The sequence below is a fragment of the Rattus norvegicus genome, chromosome 1, assembly GCF_021556685.1.
Source record: "Rattus norvegicus strain SHRSP/BbbUtx chromosome 1, alternate assembly SHRSP_T2T, whole genome shotgun sequence".
NCBI classification, from domain to species: domain Eukaryota; kingdom Metazoa; phylum Chordata; class Mammalia; order Rodentia; family Muridae; genus Rattus; species Rattus norvegicus.
The window spans coordinates 3,072,915-3,095,047 of record NC_141534.1 but is presented as its reverse complement, the minus strand read 5'-3'; the positions used below and the strand labels follow the sequence as shown (position 1 = coordinate 3,095,047).

Genomic DNA, 22,133 nt, shown 5'->3' with positions numbered 1-22,133 from the left:
GAGTTGCAACTAACAGCTGGAGCTGAAGATTGAAGGGCACACAAGCAGTTACTCAAAAACAATCAGGATAACTCTAGCAGCAAACTCAAAGGACACAGGAGATGATTGTGCTTACGTGGTGTTTGGGGACATGACGAAAACAAAGAACCAAAACTTTACTTTCTCTAGGGTTTCATGAAGCTGGAGAAGCAAGGGCACCAGAAAAACTCAGAGCCAACAAGCATTAGGCTATCATTTCACTGCATTCAAGCTGTGTTTCATCTGAAACTGGAAGACCGGATGCAGGGAATGAATCCACACAACCTCCCTTATCTCCTCTCTGCTTGGGCACAGGACTTGTGCAGCAGCCATCCTCTTCTAAGCATTTCAGGATTCTTTATACATTTGTCCTGCTCCAGGCCTGAGCGTGAGTGCAGAGAAATGACCACGGCAGAAGGAAGACCAGGGTCTCACTGAATGGGTACCAGAGACAGGTGGAGAGCAGTGGCCTTGGTTAGAGTTAGAAAGACAAACTGAAACTCCTGATAGGGATGCCAAGGACTTTGTTTGGGGCAGAAGTGGGGAGTGTCAAGGCGGAAGTTGGTGTGTGTGGAGGTGGGGTCTGTTGTGGGACAAGCCAGATACTCTGAATGGGCAGAAAGTTTCTCTTTGAGTCAGAGCTATTTGAGCATTGCTCTCTCTTGGTAGCTCAAGTCAGCTCAGATGTCAGTGCAGGCTGAAGAGAAGAGCCATGGCCTGGGCAGGAGGCCCCAAACTCAGACATTACCTCAGGCTGTGCTACTCCACTCAGTTGTTCTCCTGTTTGGCCTGCGTGGATGTCTGGCAGTGAGCAGAGGTGATCTGACTCTGGGAGCCTGAACACAGGGACCAGAAGGATGAACCTGATTCCTGCTTGGCCATCATGGTCCCAATTACAGCCCTTTCCCCCCAGGGCAGAGGTCTATGTCTAGAATGCCTCTGGGCAATAGACAATAGCCTGCCATTTCCCCTCCCTGGCCACTCAGAGGTAAACATACAGAATAAAAAAATCATCCCTGTAGAATATGCAGGATCTAGAGCAAAGTGGGTCATTATGGTAGGCTTGGATCCTAGACTACTGTACAGGTGTCTAACCCTTCCCACCCTGCAGATCCACAACCTCTCCTGCTCTCCCTGATGACTCAGCCCCTAACTTCCCTTTCCATCTTCCAGAGGGTCTACACACACACAGACACACAGACACACAGACTCACAGACACACAGACACACAGACTCACAGACACACAGACACACAGACACACACAATACATGCTGGCTTTTAAATTCTTTTCAGTTGCTATGACTGAATGACTGACTCAGTGGAAGGATCATATTCTGTAATCCAGGCTGGCTTTAAATCTCACCTGGTGCTTCTTGATAGATTTTTATATTTCAACACTCGGTAAAGGTGCCTAAAAGTCCTTGTATGGTAAATCATCCTGCTAACGCAGGTAGAATCTATGGCATCCTACAAACTTAAGACAGTCAGAGATGACACAGAATTGAGAATGCAGAGCTGGGGGACATCTTGAATAGAGACTTGTCTTCCTGTCCTTTTGCGTGTCAGATAGATACATGGGTGGGGCAGAAACATTGTCTGCTCCCACGTTGGAACTTGCCTGCATGTTTCTCTCACAGATTCACATGCTCTTAGTTACATCTTCATTGTCAGGCTCATAGCACCCCTGGCCATCCTTGGTGTGAAGGACAGTGCTCAGTGCTCAGACGCAATGCCCTTTTAGGTCGATAATGAAAACAAGGCCACACACACCTTTGGGTAACCTGGGAAAGATGGTAAATGCCACTTAAGTGTGCATGTTTAGCCCAATGTTTAGCTGGAACACTTGTGGCAGGAGTTCAGAAAGAAGCTGGCTAACATCCAACTGGGCATCTTCAAGACCAGTGGGAAGGATTCGATAGATTACAGTAGGAAGAGACAGTTGGCAAGAGAGAGAAAAGGGAGAGCGCATGTAGGCATGCGATGGTGAATGTCTTTGTGTGAAGGAGCTGAGCATTTGTGGTACTGAGCAGACCCAGGGTACACAATGGATAATAACAGCAAGTTGTGTGTCAACAAGACTGACACCCAAGCCTGGAGAGAAAGTCTTGACCTTTGAGGAGGTGACAGATGGATCAGAAGTGAAGGATGACTGAGTTGTATGTGACTTGCAGGTCACTCCACTTTACAGACCGCCAGGCTTTCTCAGCACAGCCAAGGACCAATCGTTGGTACCTCCTGGCTATTCCACATCAGGGGAAATTATACTTCATCTTGAACACTATGACTTTGACCCATTCTTCTCTACATTTACGAAGCATCTTTTATTTTTTAAGATTTATTTATTTATTATACAGTACACTGTAGCTGTCTTCAGACACACCAGAAGAGGGCATCAGATCTCATTACAGATGGTTGGGAGCCACCATGTGGTTGCTGGGATTTGAACTCAGGACCTCTGGAAGAGCAGTCAGTGCTCTTAACCACTGAGCCATCTTGCCAGCACAGGAAGCATCTTTTAAAAAGTCAGCATCCACACACCAGATATCAACAGCCATGCAGAAAATGCCTCTCATACACTTCCACTTTCTCTGAGAGAAAAACTAACACACACACACACACACACACACACACACACACACACACACACACACACACACACCAGAAGTAGAACTTATGACATTCCAAAGTACCAATTACACAAACGTCCAATTTCAAGATCCACTGAGAGTTTTTGGGCTTGCTAATAAGAGTGGGGTGAGGGGTTACTCACATGAGCTGGGGTGACTTCAAAACAGCTGTGTCACTGCAGAGCCCACCTCAACACATGACTCCAGAAACAACACAGCAGAAACCTCAGGGACAGGTTTGGAGTTTTCTCTGTAGCTGGTTTGGCCAGAGTCTCCTCAGCAGCTTGGAGGGTCTCCTTTCTTAGACCCAGGAAGTTTGCTCATTTCCTGCAGGTGAGAACCCTCCCCCATCCTCTCAGAGAGTGCTGCAGTCAGAGTTAAGCAGGTAAAAACATCAAATGACATTTACATGAAGGCAGAGCACTTTGTCTCACAGACAGATCAATGCTTACAGTAAGCCCAAAGGGACAATCTGCAGAGGACCCAGGCTAGCTGATTTCCAGCCCCTTTCTTGTCTGTAATACACTGAGATCCTAGTTCAGGTCTCAAAGAAGCAGCAGGCAAAAGCTTTACTAATGCTTTAAGATGTCTTCTCTTTCCTTAGGAGGGTGTTCCTCAGCAAAAACCACATCAGACCTTAACACTTCTGTCTGCAACCAATGAAAAGGGCAGAAAGTAGGGTGGGGCTATGTTTAAAAAGTATCAATTTCAGTCATCTCTGATATCAGTCAGAAGTCACATGGGGTGTTCCAGAGTAACCTCGGTGCTTCAGACACACGGGAGCTTCATATATTCTAATCTCAGATATAAAATCAAGTTCTGCTTCTTAAGTCTCTGAGGAGTAGTGGTTCTCAACTTGTCTAATTCTGTGACCCTTAAACACAGATCCTCATTGAGGTGAATCACAACTATAAAATTTATTCTACCCAAGTTAAACAATTACTAGAAAACAGCTGTGAGCAGTCTAGCAAGAAGCTCAAAGGACAGAGAAGCTGAGTGGCTGTGATTCATCAGAGTGTTCCACAGGAGAGACCTGCACACCTCAGCCAGGGAGATTAGCCTCAGCACCCAGGAGAGACAGCTGTTCTGAGTTCCCTCCACTGAAGCTCCCAAGCCAGTGTGAGGGAGACTCAGTGCACAGAGGGTCTGTCAGACTCAACAGTGAGTGTCATTAGCTGTGGCTTATCTCACACAGACAAGCACTGAGCATCTCAAGTTCTTTATCTAAGTAACCCACAGGTTGGAGGTACCAGTGAATCTTCACCTAAACTTAATCTCTGTCCTGTATATACATTCACTCACTGACAACCCCCTATGCACATACCAGCACCTTCTAAATATACAATGCATGTGCAAACACACACACACACACACACACACACACACACACACACACACACACACACACGAGGAGATTCACAGATTTGTCCCCAGCTGCGTCATGTAACACTGGTGAAGAAATTCATGGCCCTGATGTGAGACCTGTGGAAAAATGTGTGTGCAAATGACTTCAAAGTCTGCAACGAGGAACTCCTCTGGAAAAAGAAATGGTTCCCTCTTGGGAAATGGTTTCAGAATGAGGTCAAGCACATTTAGGATTCAGAGCCGGGCAGAGCTGGTGGTCTCTGGGAAGACATGTGGAGCCTGTAAATCCACACATAAGGTTAACCTCTGTCCTGTGAACACACACACACACACAAGCCCCTTAACAAACATGTAGTTCACAGCCAAAAGCACACTAAAAAATCGATTCATATGTAGTCTGTCAGGGATTTGGACATTTCTTATGCAGAAGCCTGTTCTACAACAGAAAGAAAAGGGTCAATTCATTTTTGACTCATTTACATGAATGTTTTCCAGTGTGTGACCACATTATGGTTGTGCAGTGACCACAATGAAGAGAAACGTGAATCTAATTCCCTGCAGCCACAGTTATAGAAGGTTTTGATCAACCAGACATTGTGGCATAAGCTTTTAATCCCAGCACTCGAGAGGCACAGGCAGGAAATCTGTGACTTTGAGGCCACCTTGGTCTACAGAGAATGTTCCAGAACAGCCAGGGCTATACAGAGAAACCAAACAAAAGAGAAGAAAACCTGAGGAGGGGAGCTGTTGTGTGAGTGCTGGGAACCCAGTCTGGGTACCTGAAAAGAGCAGCAGGTTCTCTTAATCTCTGGGTATCTGTTCACCCCTCAGAAGATGCTTTAATTAGAAAAAAGTTTTGGATTGCAGAACTTTCTTAAGTTCTAGTGTCACAGAGCTAAGGGGAAATGCTCAACCATCCTTCCCCACACGATAGTAATTGTCTTCAGTACAGAGAAAGTAGAAGGAAGGAAATGAGGCCGTGAAGGGGGGCGATGACCATGGAGTATCAGTGGAGAGACAACAGCAACAAGCAGTGGGACAGGAAAGAGCTTGTACCTGAGCCAGGGGATGATGCTGAAGGGACCTGGAGGGGCAAGAATGAGTCTGAGATGGAGAGGAAAAGAGGAAGTGAGGGAGAGGAGGCCGGAAGCCTGAGGGAGACTGAGGGAAGTTCTCAAGCTAGAGGAGAAGCACAGGAAACCAGTACAGCCAATATTTAGGGCCACCTACTTTGATGATCTCATGTGGACCGCCCAGAGTGACACTGCATGTGTGCATGGGCGTGCCACCTCCCTGGGTAGGGACTGGCCTGGTATAAATTTCTCTGACTCTGGTGGCAGGCTGCATCTGATCAAGGTGAAGGCACCAATTTTATTCTGTTTCTTTACTCTGTTCCCAAGGGACTCTGAGGACCCAGTTACTGCTGAGTGAGATGAAGGGACTGGGAGATGAGTGGGGTGTGGGAGCCCTGAAAAAGTGTCAAGGCCTCCAGGCACCCAGGAGTGATATGGATCTTGGGAGGGATGATCAGAGCCACAGGGCCCTGGAGGGATTTCCTTAGATAAGGACTAGGAACTTGCATGACTGGACCAGGAAAAGTCCTGAATTCACAGCCTGGATTTATTCTGAGCTGTGTCCTCTGTGTGCTGGGCTTTTGGAGGGGTTGAGGGGTGAAGGCAGGGGTGGTGGTTGGAGTAATACAGCAGATTTTCTCATTCTCTCTGCAGCTCCAGTCACACCATAGGCAGCAGGGTCTCAGGAAGGGCCATGGCAAAGGGAGCAACCAGCAAGTGCAATCATTCTCTCACTCTCAGCCTTTTGGTTCTGCTGAGCTCTCTGGGCACCATGCAGGTAGATGGTGAGTTCTCGAGGTCTACATGGAGTGGGGTTGGGTTACAGAATATGGACGTGGTTTAAGTCAGGAAGCTCACAACTAGGTTATGGGGAGGGAAGCTACAGGGCTTCTCTTTCTCTCCTTCAAGGACTAGGGGCCTTGGGCTCTCCCTGGCTCCACTCCACCCAGCCTTCACTGGATTGAAGAAGTCAGGAAAAAGTTATGGTGTGGAGGGTGTGGGACAAGCTACATGGATGAATAGCACATCAGGCAGAAGGCAACATCTGGTAATGCCCTCAGCACCATTGGGGTCTGCAGGGAGCCTAAAACCAATCTCCAGGCTGGCTATGCTGGGAACATTTCTGGGTTAAATGTTTTGAGATGTGTGGGTGGCCCCACCCATCAACTGGGGGCCATGCTTCTCTACTGGTGGTGGTCACTACAGGTTGTATCTCCCCTTTGTTGGATATTTCGGCTAAAGTCATGACCATTTGGTCCTAGGGGCCTCTTGCTTCCCTGGAGTCTGGGACTTTCTAGTGGCTACACCTAGTTCCCCATCCTCCACTGCTCCACGTGTCTACTCAATTTCCTGACCCTCTGTACTTCTCTCCTGTCCCTTCCATTGCCTGCTCCTGTTCCCCCTTTTCCTTCCCTCTCTGCTCTCTCTCCCAGACCCCTCCCTCCCTCTGCCTCCTGTTATTGTTTTGTTCCCTGTTCTATGTAGGAGAGAAACAATTATTCTTTGTCTTCCTACTTCTTAAGCTCTGAGAGTTTTCTTTAAACTAACACTATACACATTCACAGTAGCACCGAGGTATTGTTCCTGAGTGACAGGGCAATAATGAAGCTAGAGAGAAATAATCACTGCACTTCCTGGGGCGATGAGAGGTCTCTACTTGTTGTGACCTGATTGACCCTCCTAGGAAGTCAATCTGGGTCTGTCTTTGAGCTGGCTCACTTTTAAATTGTTTTAGGTATATTTTGATTTTATATGCATAATATCTTAACTTCATTATGCATGTGTACAATGTGTTTGCTTCTTGCCCTTGGAAACTACAACAGGGCATAGGACCCCCAGCCTAAAATAGAGTTACAGGCAGTTGTGAACAACCACGTGGTTTCAGGGAATAAATCTAGATCTTTGTCAAGAGCAACCAGTGCCCCATCCTCTGTGTCATCTCTCTAGCCTCACTGGTCTGGCTTTACATAGTTGACAGAGGATTTTTGGGGAGGACCCATTCATCTATAATGGATTTTCTTCATTACACTTTCTGGTTCTCCTTTTCTCCTCAAACTATACCTTTTGTATTTTTCCTTTCCCAGCTTTCTACTTTTCATTCCGCATAAGAGTAACTTCTAACAACCACAAGACAGGATGTGTTGAAATATCTTCTGCCAAAGCCATTAATCCTAAAGTCTTTAATTTTGCCTTAGGCAATTGTTCCTGGGGGTTGTGATGGTGGTGCAGGATTGGAGGGCAGAGCCGCAAAGCAAACACATTCTTTGAAACAATATTACAAGGTCATTTTCTAGGACACTTTTCCTCTGAAACCAATACTAGGTTGTTATTATCTACATTTCTCAAGGCATCACTGTTGTCCATGGTTTTGCTCCTATGGCCCATTACACTCCGCTAAAATGATCAACTTCTTTGCTAATTCAAGGTTCAAAATTCCACATTCTGCCCACGAGCAGCTTGGTCAGGTTTCTCACGGCTATACCCCACTCCCTGGTACCTACTTTTATCTTGGTAGTGTGGTGGTTTGAATATGTTTGGCCTAGGAGATGGCACTTTTAGGACTTTGGCATTGTTGCAGCAGGTATGACCTGGTTGGAGGAAGTGTGTCACTGAGGGGGCGGGCTGTGAGACCCTTCTCCTAGCTGCCTTAGGACAGTCTGCTCCTCACTTATTTTGGGTAAAGATGTAAACCTCTCAGGATCTCCTGCACTGTGCCTGACTGGATGCTGCCATACAACTACCTTGATATAATAGACTGAACATCTGAACCTATAAGCCAGCTCCAACTACATGTTGTCCTTTATAAAGTTGCCTTGGTCGTGGTGTCTGTTCACAGCAGTAAAACCTTAACAAAGACAGTCAGTGTCCTGACTAAGGCACAGTGACCATTTTATTGGGGCTTGCATACCATTGGTCAGGACCATTTCTTTTTTCTCAGGTTGGGGAGCATGGCAGCACACAGGAATATATGGTAGCTGAGAGTTCTACATCCTTACCTAAATGCCACAGAAGACAGAGACTCTGGGTTACGAACTGGTTTTTCAAACTTCAGGCTAGCTCCAGTGACCCACTTCCTCTTCTTTGGCTACAACAAAGCCATACTACTGATTTCATTACTCATCTCTCTTGACATGTGCACTTCTTTGAGTCTTATTACACACACTTCAGTACAAGTTTTAGCGGTTCTAGATTCTGTTTTACATGTAGTACGGACTAGCCTCTCACCAGATTCCTGCCAGACATTTCTATGACACCTGGGCATTAGCTCCAGAGAATTCTGGTGGTTTGCTGATGACTAAAAGTCCTGTGTCCAAAGCATGAGGAGAAGGCTGAGTTTAAACTGTGTGCTTCCCAACCATGAGAACCTGAGCTGATCATTGGACCTCCTGTAAAAGGGCTGGGCATGGTGCTGTGTGCTTTCATTGTCAGGACTAGCAAGGCAGAGGCAACTCTCTATAACTTCGTTGCTCTCTGAAGATCTTTGGCTCCTGTAGGCTTTCACAGACACTGCATGCACATGGTACACAGAAACACAGGCAAATATTGATACACATAAAATAAAAATAAGTAAGATCTGAGTCCCTGGCAAGACTTTCAATCTACTTTGTGAATCCCAAGCATGTTAGAGGCCTTGTGTAATCAGCATTACTGTGGTATTTTTGTAAGACATTATCAAAACGTTGTTCTTACTAAAAGTTTGCTGTTAATACCATTCTAAGACAACTTGCTGCCCTCCTGCTCCTCCATCCCCTCCTCCTCATCACCTTCATCATCACCATCATCATCACCACCATCATCATCATCTTTTATTGATGCAAATATTTGAAGGCAGGAATGCTTTCTTTAAGTCACCTTCATTATTCACAGCTCCTCAATTAGCAAAACAGATTCCTTTAATTAAACTTCGAAGTGGATTTTGTTTTTTATTGGATATTTTTATTTAGATTTCTTTTTTATGTTAGATATATTTTTATTGGGTATTTTTAAATTTACATTTCAAATGCTTTCCCATATCCTAGTCCCTAAACCCCCTATTTCATCCCACCTTCCCTTTATTTTATGAGGGTATTCACCCTCCCCAACTTCCCACCCCTTCCTGCCTACCTGCCCTGACATTCCCCTACACTGGAGGGTTCAGATCCCTCCTTGCAAGTGGATTAGGTGTGTGGTTTAATGTGGGAGAAGCTGAGACCTGGTGACCAACACTGCTGTGTGACAGAGCCCAGTGGGAGCAGGGATGAGCCCTGAGCTCACAGCTGGCAGATCCCCTCTCCAAGATAAACTTGTACATTGCTTCAGGAGCTTCCCTCAACATCAGGCTCCATGTCGAATTTCCATGTGTACTATGATGCCTCCCTTACCCCTGTGTGCTCAGATAGATTTTCATCCCAGGAACATGGATGCTATCTGACATATTTTATTCTTTACTACCTGATAATAGTCACTAAAATTACTTCCAAGACAAATCACCTTGGTGACATAAACACCTTTGAAGAATAATAACAGTTAAATATGGGGTAGAATTAAGATCCAGAAGCTGCTGGACTTCTTGATTAGAGGCTTCTCCTCCTGATCCATCAGAGAGATTCTGAGTGCAAGAAAACTGTGACTTCTATGGACCCTTGCCCCACTTTGGACCTCACCTGCCTGTTTCTCTCACAGGTACAGACTCTCTAAGTTGTAACTTCACTGTCCAGTATAAAGTCTCACTTGGACAATGCTCAGTGAATGGAATGACTGTCCTTTGTTTTGACGATGTAAGGCAGAACTCACCTGTGTGTAAAACTGAAAAGAAGGGAAATGCTACTAAGCTGTGCAATGATTTGAACCAAAGCCTGAGTTACAGTTTTTATGAAATGATGAAGCTGGAGTCAGGGCTATTCGAGTCCAAGGGTGAGTATGAGACAGAATGCAAAGACAGAGGCTATAAATAAGAAAGAGGAAGAACAGAGCGTATGCAGGAAGGGGTTGCGGATGTTTCTGCATGTAAGAGCTGAATATTGACCCAACCTTGAGATACATGGTACCCAATGTGTGAGAAACAGCAAACCAAGGAGGAAAGTATACAGACCCTAAGCATGCAGAGAGTGACTGGATCACTGAGTGAGGATGATTCTATAAAGGGTGGAAGATGATGGTGTTGGGTGTCATTTGCAGGTAATCACACCTTGCGGGTCACTGTACAATCTCAATATAATCAAGGAGAATTCATGGATGGATGCTGGGCCTTCATGATTGATAGACAGTATCCCTTCTACTTTTATCCAAAAAATATGACCTGGAGAGAAAATCAGCCTAATGCTATCAAGACCATGAGTCAATGGGAGAATAACAGGGAACTATTCCAAAGTCTCACCTTCCTCTCCACGGGAGATTTCAGTCTGTGCCTCAAGAAATTGTTGACAGACTCCAGAGAATTGACAAGTAAGTAGTTAATTAGATGACAACAAGGAAGCATCCACATGGGGGGGGGGTATGAAAATTCTAGTGACTTCCATATATACATGTAAGCATGTGTGCACAATGGAAAGTTTGATAGTCTGCCTGAGTCATTTCAGGTGGTCTTCCTCTGTAGGGAGTCAGTGATGGCCACTAGGATTTCTGTTCCCCATCTCACCTCCCTGTAGTAGGAAATTTAAATCCTGGCCTGGGTCTTCTACTCTGACTTAATCATAACATTTTTCAGACAGAGACACACTGAAAGGCTTTATCATTTTAACAACCCTCATGTAGTACAATAGCTGGGCAGCTGCCTACCCTCCAGGCTGTTAGAATCTGCTTCGTATCGATAATCCTGACCTATTGTTTACTATTTACCATGTTCCTTCTGGTCTCCAATTGTGCATGCTCTTTTGACCATTATCCCATGGATGCTTCTCCTTGCTCCCTCCTGCGCTTTCCTCTAGTCCATGGTAGCTTCTTCGTTTTTCGTCCTCCTAGTGATCCTGTCTCTTCTAAGTCCTCAAAACCTCAACCCCATCTATGTCTCTTCTGCCCAGCTATTGGTTGCTGTTATCTTTATTTATAGATCACAATTACCTGGGGGTAGAATGCAATTAATCAGTTTTAGGGGCTCAAATTAGCATAAGAATACAAGCAGCTTCAGGCCCATCCACTACACCTCTCAATGTTTCTCCTTCCCTGTTAAGCAGTGGCCCAGGCTCTAAATGGCCTGCCAGTGAGCCCCAAGTCTGTGTGCATCACTATAAACTTCCAGCCTTTTCTTGCTTCAGTATAGCTGCCTTCCCACCAGTTTTAACATCACTTTTGAAGGTTTCATTATTTTTCTCGGCACAATTAAACACCCCTAATTATGCCATCAACCAAAAAGTTCTAACCACAAGAAAAATGTCACATTGTTTGATGTTTCAGTAGACATTTGCTTTCTTTGATAGAGAAACAAACTCTGTAAGGACACTTTACATACACATTCTACTCATCTTTATATCCAGGGTTTGGGAAAATAGTTACTGCATTTGAAGTCCCTGGGCTGCACAGAGAGAAGTTGCTGATCGAGGTGTGTTTTTAGCTTCATTCGTATATTTTCTGATTTTTCTTTTTTAGGATCGACAATAAAGGCACCAGATACCACCCAACCTACATCTACCACCCAGAGTCCATCTACAGGGAATAGCACCCCAGCCATGTCTTCCAACCAGAGTCCATCTACAGGGAATAGCACCCAACCTACATCTACGACTGATTATCTAATTGTATTTGAGTTTACAGCAATCTTCCTTGCATTGATCGTGGTTTCTATGGAAAAAAAAAGGTAAGGGAAGGGCTGTGTTCTCACTCTTCTTCTTGGTTTATAAATCAGGTAAGAACTTTGGAGACAGGTCCCAGTGGTTTGTTTATTCCAAGCCACTAGCTATTTCAGTGTCTCTCTGTCTGTTAGAATGAAGTCTCAGCTTAATCTTCAGCCCTCACTCCACGGTAATGTTGGAGATGATGATGGTTGGGTACAGGAGGCAACAGAGTCAGTTTAACTCTGCAGTCAGAGGAGGATGAAACAGTAAAGTCCTGCTGAGGGAACAGGGAATCCATGGATCCAAATAAGATTCAAGGAAAATGGAAATGAGGGGATTTCTCCTCATATCCAAGAAATGGTTCTCTCAAGACTGTGAGTAAAGTCTGTTTGCTTTCTGTGGATGACATGATCCAACATCACACAATAATTCTAATGAGTAGGGCCAAGTCTATACCTTAATAGCTCCTAGCTTAGGCCACCATTTAAGACAGAAGGATCCCAATGAGCAGATCTTTTAAGGAGTTGACATTGTGGGACAGACCTGTAATCCCTGCACTCAGGAGGCCCACGAAGAGATCACCAAGTTCAAGGCCAACCTGGGCTGCTTGGTTACATCTGTATTAAGAACAAAGAGAACAATAAAACCCATTCATTTATTTAACTTGGCCACTCTACTTAGCCACAGTTCAGTGCACGTGGTACCATGATTCCAATGTCTCTGTCCTCTGAAGTTGAAGTCACCTGTGTTTATGCAGTTAATGTGAACCGAGTGTCCACCACTGTTGTTGTTAGCCTTTGCCACACAGTCTAGAGCTGATGTACAGGATTGTGATGAAGATTCCGATGTTCTAATTATTCGAATATGATCTAAAATATTTTCCCTATAGGCATATGGAGGTAAAAGATTTACATCTAACATCAGGTGACATCCCATATTTAAGTCAATATAATTATTTTTGAATAACATGTTGTCTGAAAATTTTTACCTCAAATGTATATATTTGGTCAGTCTTACAATTCCCATATCTGGAAAGCTGAGACAGGAAGATTGCCACAAGAATCCAGGAATGCAGTAGATTGTGCACTAAGCTCAAGTCCAGCTTGGGGGATAAAGTGAAGCTTTTTCAACATCTAACGTGAAATTAAAAAGACGAGCAAATACAAAATCTCTGCTATATTTTGCAGACTTTTCATATTTGCTGAGTTTTTCATATTTCTTTTTATTTTGTTTTATTTACTATCTTTGTTTCACTACACTTACAACTCCAGAAATATCTGAAGTCTTATCATAGTGGAGCTCACAGTGGCAGAAAGTTCTAGAAGGAAAAGTGAAAGAGAGAAGGATTGGGTAACTGGTTCCGTGGTCTGTGATGTCGGGGAGTAGAGTGGGGGCTGCAGCTGATGCCCAGGCTCACACTCTAAGCCACACCCCTTTTGTCCTAGGTGCTTCCTGCTGCTCCCCTTCCTCTTCAGTATGAACTTCAGTCCCCATCACCAGCTGTATTGGAGGAATCTTGAACATATTTCTGTGGTTTCTCCAGCAAAGGAACATATTTCTGATGACATCTCAGAAAACCTTGCTGCTGACTTTGAACCAGACTGGTAGGAACTCAGGAGACTGATGGCTGTCAGAGCCTCACCAACCAGGGCATCAGGGTGCACTAGGCTGTTGCTGTGATGACTTTGTCTTGCTCTGATCCTTCTTCTGTCTGACACTTACCTGATAGCACTGCAGAGCTGAAGCTCGGCATGGCTCTCAATTACTCCTCACTGCCTAAAACAAGGACTTGCCCTGGGTGACTCCATTTTACAAGCTGCAGTTGGCTCCCTCCTGAGTGCAATGCAGACATTGGAGGACATGACACCTCACTGTACACAGAGACACATGCCCACCCATTTCCCTCTCTGGTGCAGAGGCTGATAATTACCTTACTCCACAAAGTAAAAATATGTCGCCTCCACAGCTATCAAAATAGGTGGGAAGCAGTGCACACAAGTGCATCTCAAACCACATCAGCATCCAGCTCTGAGGATTTATCTCACCCTCGCCTGGAGCCCTGAAGAGGCCACCTGATCCTGCAAAAGTTATGTCACCCCAAACTTGTCCCCTGGCTGTTTGTGTCAGGGAACCTGCAGACAGAGAACTCCTGGCCATCTTAAGCCCTCAGCTCCACCCACACTGCTAATGTCTCCTCCTTGAATCACTGTCTCACAGCTCATCTGCTGCTCATGCTAATGTGGGTCTGCATCTCACCTGCTGGATCCTCAGTCCTGCACCTCACCTGTGCAGTTCACTTAGTGTTGAGGCCTGGTGCAGCCCTGCAGCTCTCCATGAGCTCCCTTCACAGCTCCTCTAACCTCCTGCATTGAGTCTGTCTGTGTGTCTGTTATCCCTCTGTCTCTGCCTCCTGTCTGGTCACTTTACACTCTAATGGCTAATTGTTCACTCTTCTGCAGCCATTCTGTGATCTAAGTCCATAAGATAACTGTGTGGTGTTCAATGTGTGATCTGAGAGTTTATATTAGTAATTTTCTCTGTAGTCAAAAAGCCCAGGTTGGCCAGGAGCCATTTGTCAAAGATAATTAGGATGTCTTGGCAATTACAGTCAGCGAATTGGATGGAGCTGGTAAATTAAGACATAGATGCGAGTACCTGTTTTCCTAGCATAACTCACTTATTCCAGATTTCATTCGTAATACTTTAACCAATTAATGAGTAAACTGTCCATTGGGAGAGAAATTAGGAATACCCAACATTTTCAAACAAATGAAATGCTCAAAGAAATTCATCATCCCTTTGAAACCCTCGTCAACAGGGACTATGCTTGCTCCCCTGACCCAGTGCCTGCCTCACAGCACAGTGAAACCTCACACTATGCAGCGTGAGATCTGATCTCTGTTTAAGAACAGAGGTGCATTCCCTCAGCCTCTCAGGAGGAGTGTGTCAGCAAAAATAAAAAACAAAGTGGAAAAGGAAGTAAGCAAACCTCAGATCACACATCAACGATAATTAATGTATATGATGGGGGTGTACTCTACTTCGAATTTATACTGTGTGAAAGAAAGCAAAGGGAAATGCTGACATCCATAAGGAAGATGAATGACAGACAATGGGATGTTAAATCCTCAAACAATGACGCCTCTAGGGACACATAGGACCATAGACTGGAGTACGAACACACGACTATAACCGTCCTAGGCTAGAGTGCACTGACATGGCAGGAACTACCAGGGGCCATGGAATAGGCATAACAGTGTCACATTCAGTGACTGAAAATTCTATATACATTTTAGTAAGGAACAAGGGACAAAGAGCGAACTCAGTCATACAGTCCCTGGTCTTTCCATGCATGAGGACCTGACTTTTCTCCTCAGAACCCATGCACACTGTGGTGGCACATGCTTGTAATCAGTGCAGGGGATAGCAAGAGAGACGTGCATCTCTGGGGCTTCCTCCTCAGCCAGTGTAGTTGAATTGGTGAGTTCCAGTAGGACTGACTCAAAACACAGTACATTGCATCCATGGCATTCTGAGAAGTGATGTCCAGAGGTAAAGTGTAGTCTCCGTGAGTATATGACCGAGCATGCCCACATGTGTATATACACATGCGAAAATGATAGACACTGTGGACACAAACACAGCTAGAGACTTCTCCAGAGGCAATTCTCCGGAGAGGGAATGGGTGTTTTATATACTAGTTATGCGACATTACCTGGCCTTTTTATAAGAGGCAAACAGCTGATAATTTCTTTGGTAATAATTTTCATAGACTATCGTTCAACTACTGGCCTTTGGTTCTATGGTTGGGTAGGATTCACCCTCTCGTTGTATGAGGTATCATGAGAAACTGAGTCAGAATCTAAGCATTAGACTCTGGTTATTAAAAGAGGATGTTATAATTTTACTTTTGACGGGAGAACTCTTTGCATCTGCATTGCTGTCCTGAAAGCTGGGCAGATCATGTCATGAATAGATGATACAGATGCTTTTGGAAGGGGCGTATTGCTGAGAATGGTACATTGCGAGCCCGGTCTGGGGTTGTTGAACTCTCCTGGGTTCATACGACCATAAAACTTATGAAGGATAACCCTACATTTAGGAGAGGGGATGGGTGATTGTTACATGATGTTGATGTCACTCAGAGTTCAAGTGGTCCTCAGTGCTTACTGTAGGTGTCGGTGTAGATGGTAGTGATGGCTCATCCTGCCACAGCACTAACTCCATCGCAGTGACTTCTAATCTAGACGGTAGACATCATACTGGAGGGTTAAGTGAGACCAGACAAAGTCACCAAAGAGTTAAAACCAGAAATAGGCTGTGAGCAGGAATAAATAATTGTAACCCACAGTGATCAAAGGGGCAACTACCTTTTCTTTGGTTTCAAGACAGGCAGGAAGTATGACAATAGAAACTGACAAGCAGCAGAAATCCCAGAAATGGAGAAATAAGGGCTTCATAACCTGATATAAGGGCCTCGGATTAAATCCTGTTGTAATTTTGGCTTCTTCTTTTTCTGGAAGGTTTAAAACTCTGCACACAGAAAACCAGTCCATGCTTTGTGTTTTGCAAAATAGGTTTAGATGCACAACATTATCAAGTCTCACACTGTCGTTGGTTAATGTGCCTTTTCACACCCAGCTTCAAAACCCTGGTGACATATATATGGTGGTTGTATAATGCAATATTTCCTGTTTTCCCCACAAATTTAAATTATGTAATGTGTCAAATTTGCTTGCATCTGATGAATTAAAAAAAGTGAACTAAGTTTGTATATTCTCTAGCTTTTTTATCAGTCAATTTTCATTAAACACTTTGGGGGAAGGACATTATATCATGTAAACATTTCCACATAGAATCTATTTGAAGGCAGAAAACAGATACTTCAAATCACATACTCAGGGGTCAACTCTGCCACACCACAAAACAACACACACACACACACACACACACACACACACACACACACACAGACACACACACACACACACACACACACACACACACACACACACACTAGATTCCATATGTGAACAGGAGTTCACAGAAAAACCTCGACATACACAAGTTAGTCAACTAAGTCATCCTCAAAGATGTGAAATGCTGGAATGCCACAGGTCCCAAGTTATATTGTCTTGGGCCACCTTTAGTCTGCTTAGGTCCCTTGTGGCTATTAGATACAGCCTTAGAATTTATGAATGACCCTCAAGATTTTACCAATGTAGTAGGTAAGAATTTTATCAGACAGACATGTTATAGTATGACTAGGACTCTGACTGTGGGCCTCAGATATTCCCACCTATGTACTTTAAAGATAATTGATTCATGACTTCCATGTTTCTTTCTATATAAAGTTTATAAAATTGTTGGCAGATAAAATTGAGGGTAACCTAAATCTGTGGTCACCCTGATAGGTTGGCCATGATCTTTTAATTTTGTCTCCAGAAAAAAGTACCTTTTACCCATTTGAGGGATGGTTTTCCGTTTTTACACATGGAAGCAACTCTCGGCAGTGTAGTAGGAAACATGAAGACCATATAGCATGATTAGATTTATTAGAGTGCACCCTGAGTATGGATAAGGTGGAAGATGGGGGACTTGGGTCCATAACTCATGCAGAACCTTGAAAAGGGGCACAGTGGAGGCAAGGAATGAAGTGAATTCTCTTAGGGTAACTTGGGTTGGAGACGGAAGCTTCATTTGGCAGGAGTTGTTTGAGGGAGGAAGGACAGTTTCTAACTGTCCCATAAATTCCTGTACAATGTTCTGTAGGGGAATGCCTACATCTAAGCAAGGGAAGGAGTGTATGAGGCGGCCTAGTATTCTGAGGTTGAGAGGGAGGGAAGGGGAGAAGGAAAACAAAGGGAGCTCAGAGGGAAGAAATGTCAAGCCAAGGGAGGCCGGTGGCAAAGAAGCCAGAGTTTGAGCAAGGTTTAGTGAGAGGATCTGCTGGGGTACACAGGGCAGGTCTCTCACACCTGAGGATCCTGTCACACAGTCATGAAGGCTTAGCTGTAAGGATTACAGAATGCTGGTCTGAATCATCACCAGATTGCAGATACAGCTGATGTGCCATCAGCAAGTCAGTGCTCTCCGTTTGAGAAAGGGTCCTAAAGAAAAACTGTGTTACAAAAGATATACGTGTTTTCTGTAGGATAGTCTCAACTTCAAATCTAGTCAGTTTTTGAGGATAAATCCTGTGCTGAGTTAGAAGGCACTGTAGCCAACCGACAGAGTTGGTTCCATCCAAGATGCAATACTTAACCTGAAAGTGCCCACCCAGGAGAAGAACCCTCCTGGACCACAGTGCAGACCCTCAACTTCATTGCAGAGATGAACTGAGCAGATGGAGTGGCAGATTGGCATCAAGCATGTATTCTGGACACTTGCAACTTGAAACTGACTACAAGTCAGCTCTAAGAGTGTACTGGTGAGTTTAATGTCAATTGCACACAAGATGGACTGATTAGAGCTGAGGGAGTGTCTAGTGAAAAAACTGCTGTTATAATGTTGAGTTTTAGCCAATAGTGTAGGGCATTTATTAGTTTAATGAGTCTTGTGGAAGGGCCCAGCATATTGTTAGTCAGGCCCGCACTCTTGAATGGTGGTCGTGGGTTCTATAAGAAAGCAGTATGAGTGATCACAGGGGAGCAAGGGAATAAGCCTCACCCAGACCCTCATCCATGGCCTCTGCTTCAGTTTCTGCTTGAGGTCCTGTCCTGACTTCCTTCAGTGATAGATGATGATACGGAAGTCTATGTCAAATAACTTTCCATCCTAACTTGCATTGGCCACAATGTTTCATCAGAGCAATAGCCACCCCAACTAGGACAGAAATTTGTTCAGGATTGTTGGGTATTGCTGCCACAGACATGATGACATATTGTGGGGCACAATTGTGGAAGAACTTTGAAACTTTTAGCCAAAAAGTCCCTGAGTGTTGAGAGCTCAGGGAGCTGCTGTTCTGTAATAGCTTGAGGGAGAAGCCCACTGAACACAGCTCATATGATGAGATCTGGCTTGTGAAGTTTAAGAGGGAAGCAAAAACTCCTCTACCAAACCATTCTTACAAAAAATCTGTAGTGTCTGGACAGCTGGAGCTGAAGAATGTGCTGCTTAGTAAGAAATCAGAAGAGTACAGTAATCTTTTGCTTTATTGGGACAATGTGTGCTGTTCCCTGAACGTGAAGCATCAGCTCAACTGTGATTAAAAAGAGATCAAGATCATTGAGGGGAATTCTTCTATGAAGGGTTTCCTGAGAGTCAGCACACAGAAGCTTTGCTCCAGACAGGACCTAGGAGTTACCTTGTGCTGGCAGCTGACTCTGGTACTGTGTAATAGTCTCCCAAGTGATACGGTTTTAGGCATGAAGGGGTCACACGGAGCAGCAGAGGCTCAGCATTGTGAAAACACAGGAGAGGAAACTGGCAAGGGTGAAGCCTCTGGAGCAGTCAAAGCCCCAAGATGAAGGAATAAAGAAGAGAAGCTGAGGCATCATGAAAGAGCCCTGGAGAGGCTGTAGGTGAGAGCGCAGTCCAGTTGCAGCAAGAGACACCAGTGTTTTGAAGATGCCAGTACCATGGGATGAGCAGAAGACCTGCCTCAGCAGGGTAGGGAAGACATCTGGAGCCTAGGTGACCAGCTGTATGCTATGTGGGGCCAGAGCTGAGAAAAACCCAAGACATTTGGAGGATCTGGAAGACTGTGAGTGGATCCCAGACGTTGAATCCTGAGTTGTTTATCAGTGGAGACGGGTTTCACTTTGTTTGTATTGCAATGGTGCTCTGGTTCTTTCCTTGTGAAATAAAAAGATACTAACTTAGTTTTGTTAATGTAAGTCTACAGGTAGAGACTTAATTTTTAAGAGATAATTTTCATTTTTAAAAATATTTATTTTTATAGATTGAACTTTTAAAGTATATGAATTGAGAGAGAACATGGGACTTTTTATGTTATTTGTGTTTTGTTTTGAGGTATTACATGAATGTGCCATGTTTTCGATAAATGAGACAGATTTTGATTAAAATAAATAAAATAAATAAATAAAATAATAAAAATAAATTAATGTGTTGTTTTTGTGCATCAAGGTGATAAGGACTCATTTGTGCTCATAATTTTAATGTCACAGTGACAGAAGCTAGAGTTTCATCCCTAATTTTCTGTGTGGCATGGTGGTTCATCATAGCATTAGTAACCCTACCCAGAGGGGACTCATCGTTCAGCAGAGAGCAAAACCCTGATCACCCAGAGTTCCTTGCATCAGGGTGTCTGTTGAGAATTCATCATGGTGGACACAAATATCAGTTGGGCACTTTTTCCCCTTCCATAATGAAGATTAAGAAGAGCTGTCAAAAAGGTAATTGAGAGGAAGTATGAGGAGATTCCCCCAGTGTGTTCAGGATTCTGGAAGTGAGTGTCGCTCTCCCTTCACCACTAGAGCCCATGAGAAATGAGAAATTAGCCCATAAGTCTTCCACAGACGTCTGAGAGGCAGTCTTTGGCTTACATCATGAAACATCTCGACCGCTGACAGATTGAGGATGTCCAAATTCCAATATGGAGGCCACTGGATCTCCCTTAAAAGTCTCCTGAGACAGAAATCTCTAGATGTCCATGGACTGTTCCAACAACTACCACAGGGAACAGAGGAAAACCAGGAAGGCAAGAAGAGAGTTTCCCAACCAAGTCACCCCAAGATTTGCCTCATGGGCATGAGTCCAAATCATGGGCAAAATTTTACTTAAACCAAACATGTATATGAACCCACCCAAGAGTCAAGAGTCGCGGATCCCGGCCCGCAGCAGCTCTCTGCTCCCAAACCCCGTGGGAGAGAGACCTCACCGCCTGATCAAGTGGGCACTCCTGAGGCTGCAGAGCGGAGGAGACCACCAACACTGCCCACCCCTGCCCACATCCCTGGCCCAAGAGGAAACTGTTTAAGGCCTCTGGGTTCCCGTAGGGGAGGGCCCAGGAGCGGCAGGACCCCTGTGCCTGAGACACCGCCGGAACCTGAAGGAAACAGACCGGATAAACAGTTCTCTGCACCCAAATCCCGTGGGAGGGAGAGCTAAACCTTCAGAGAGGTGGACACGCCTGGGAAACCAGAAGAGACTGCACTCTGTGCACATCCAGACGCCAGAGGAAAACACCAAACGCCATCTGGAACCCTTTTGCACGGAGGCTCCCGGAAAGAGCAGCGCAGATCTTCCCGGTTGCTGCCACAGCGGAGAGGACTTAGGCAGTACCCCACGAGCAAACTTGAGCCTTGGAACTGCAGGTAGGACCAACTTTTCCCCTGCAAGTGACCTGCCTGGTGAACTCAAGACACACAGAGGCAAAATTCCTCTAGGATCCGGCACTTCCTGTGTTTACCGGAAGTCCCACACCCACGGATCCCGGCCCGCAGCAGCTCTCTGCTCCCAAACCCCGTGGGAGAGAGACCTCACCGCCTGATCAGGTGCGCACTCCTGAGGCTGCAGAGCGGAGGAGACCACCAACACTGCCCACCCCTGCCCACATCCCTGGCCCAAGAGGCAACTGTATAAGGCCTCTGGGTTCCCGTAGGGGAGGGCCCAGGAGCGGCTGGACCCCTGCGCCTGAGACACCGCCGGAACCTGAAGGAAACAGACCAGATAAACAGTTCTCTGCACCCAAATCCCATGGGAGGGAGAGCTAAACCTTCAGAGAGGCAGACACGCCTGGGAAACCAGAAGAGACTGCACTCTGTGCACATCCAGACGCCAGAGGAAAACACCAAACGTCATCTTTAACCCTGGTGCACGGAGGCTCCCGGAAAGAGCGGCGCAGATCTTCCCGGTTGCTGCCACAGCGGAGAGGACTTAGGCAGTACCCCACGAGCAAACTTGAGCCTTGGAACCACAGGTAGGACCAACTTTTCCCCTGCAAGAAACCTGCCTGGTGAACTCAAGACACAGGCCCACAGGAACAGCTGAAGACCTGTAGAGAGGAAAAACTACACGCCCGAAAGCAGAACACTCTGTCCCCATAACTGGCTGAAAGAAAACAGGAAAACAGGTCTACAGCACTCCTGACACACAGGCTTATAGGACACTCTAGTCACGGTCAGAAATAGCAGAACAAAGTAACACTAGAGATAATCTGATGGCGAGAGGCAAGCGCAGGAACCCAAGCAACAGAAACCAAGACTACATGGCATCATCGGAGCCCAATTCTCCCACCAAAGCAAACACGGAATATCCAAACACACCAGAAAAGCAAGATCTAGTTTCAAAATCATATTTGATCATGATGCTGGAGGACTTCAAGAAAGATGTGAAG

The 22,133-nt window shown here is 45.2% G+C and overlaps 2 protein-coding genes across 3 annotated transcripts in view; one reads left to right on the top strand and one right to left on the bottom strand.

The window, feature by feature from the left end:
• Positions 1-3,201, bottom strand: part of Lrp11 (LDL receptor related protein 11) — a 126,879-nt gene extending 123,678 nt beyond the window's left edge. For both annotated transcript variants that reach the window (XM_087651269.1, XM_087651274.1), the window contains exon 1: positions 2,790-3,201. The gene's annotated coding sequence lies outside the window, so the exon portion shown is untranslated. The remainder of the gene's footprint in view (positions 1-2,789) is intronic.
• A 2,119-nt stretch (positions 3,202-5,320) lies between these two features.
• On the top strand, positions 5,321-16,598 carry LOC148006816 (histocompatibility antigen 60b-like). The gene is made up of 6 exons (XM_087604538.1): positions 5,321-5,367; positions 5,739-5,869; positions 9,747-9,977; positions 10,242-10,508; positions 11,649-11,856; positions 13,279-16,598. The coding sequence occupies exons 2-6, from the start codon at positions 5,779-5,781 to the stop codon at positions 13,439-13,441; spliced, it is 960 nt and encodes a 319-aa protein (XP_087460664.1). The 5' UTR covers positions 5,321-5,367; positions 5,739-5,778; the 3' UTR covers positions 13,442-16,598.
• The last annotated feature ends 5,535 nt before the right edge of the window (positions 16,599-22,133 follow it).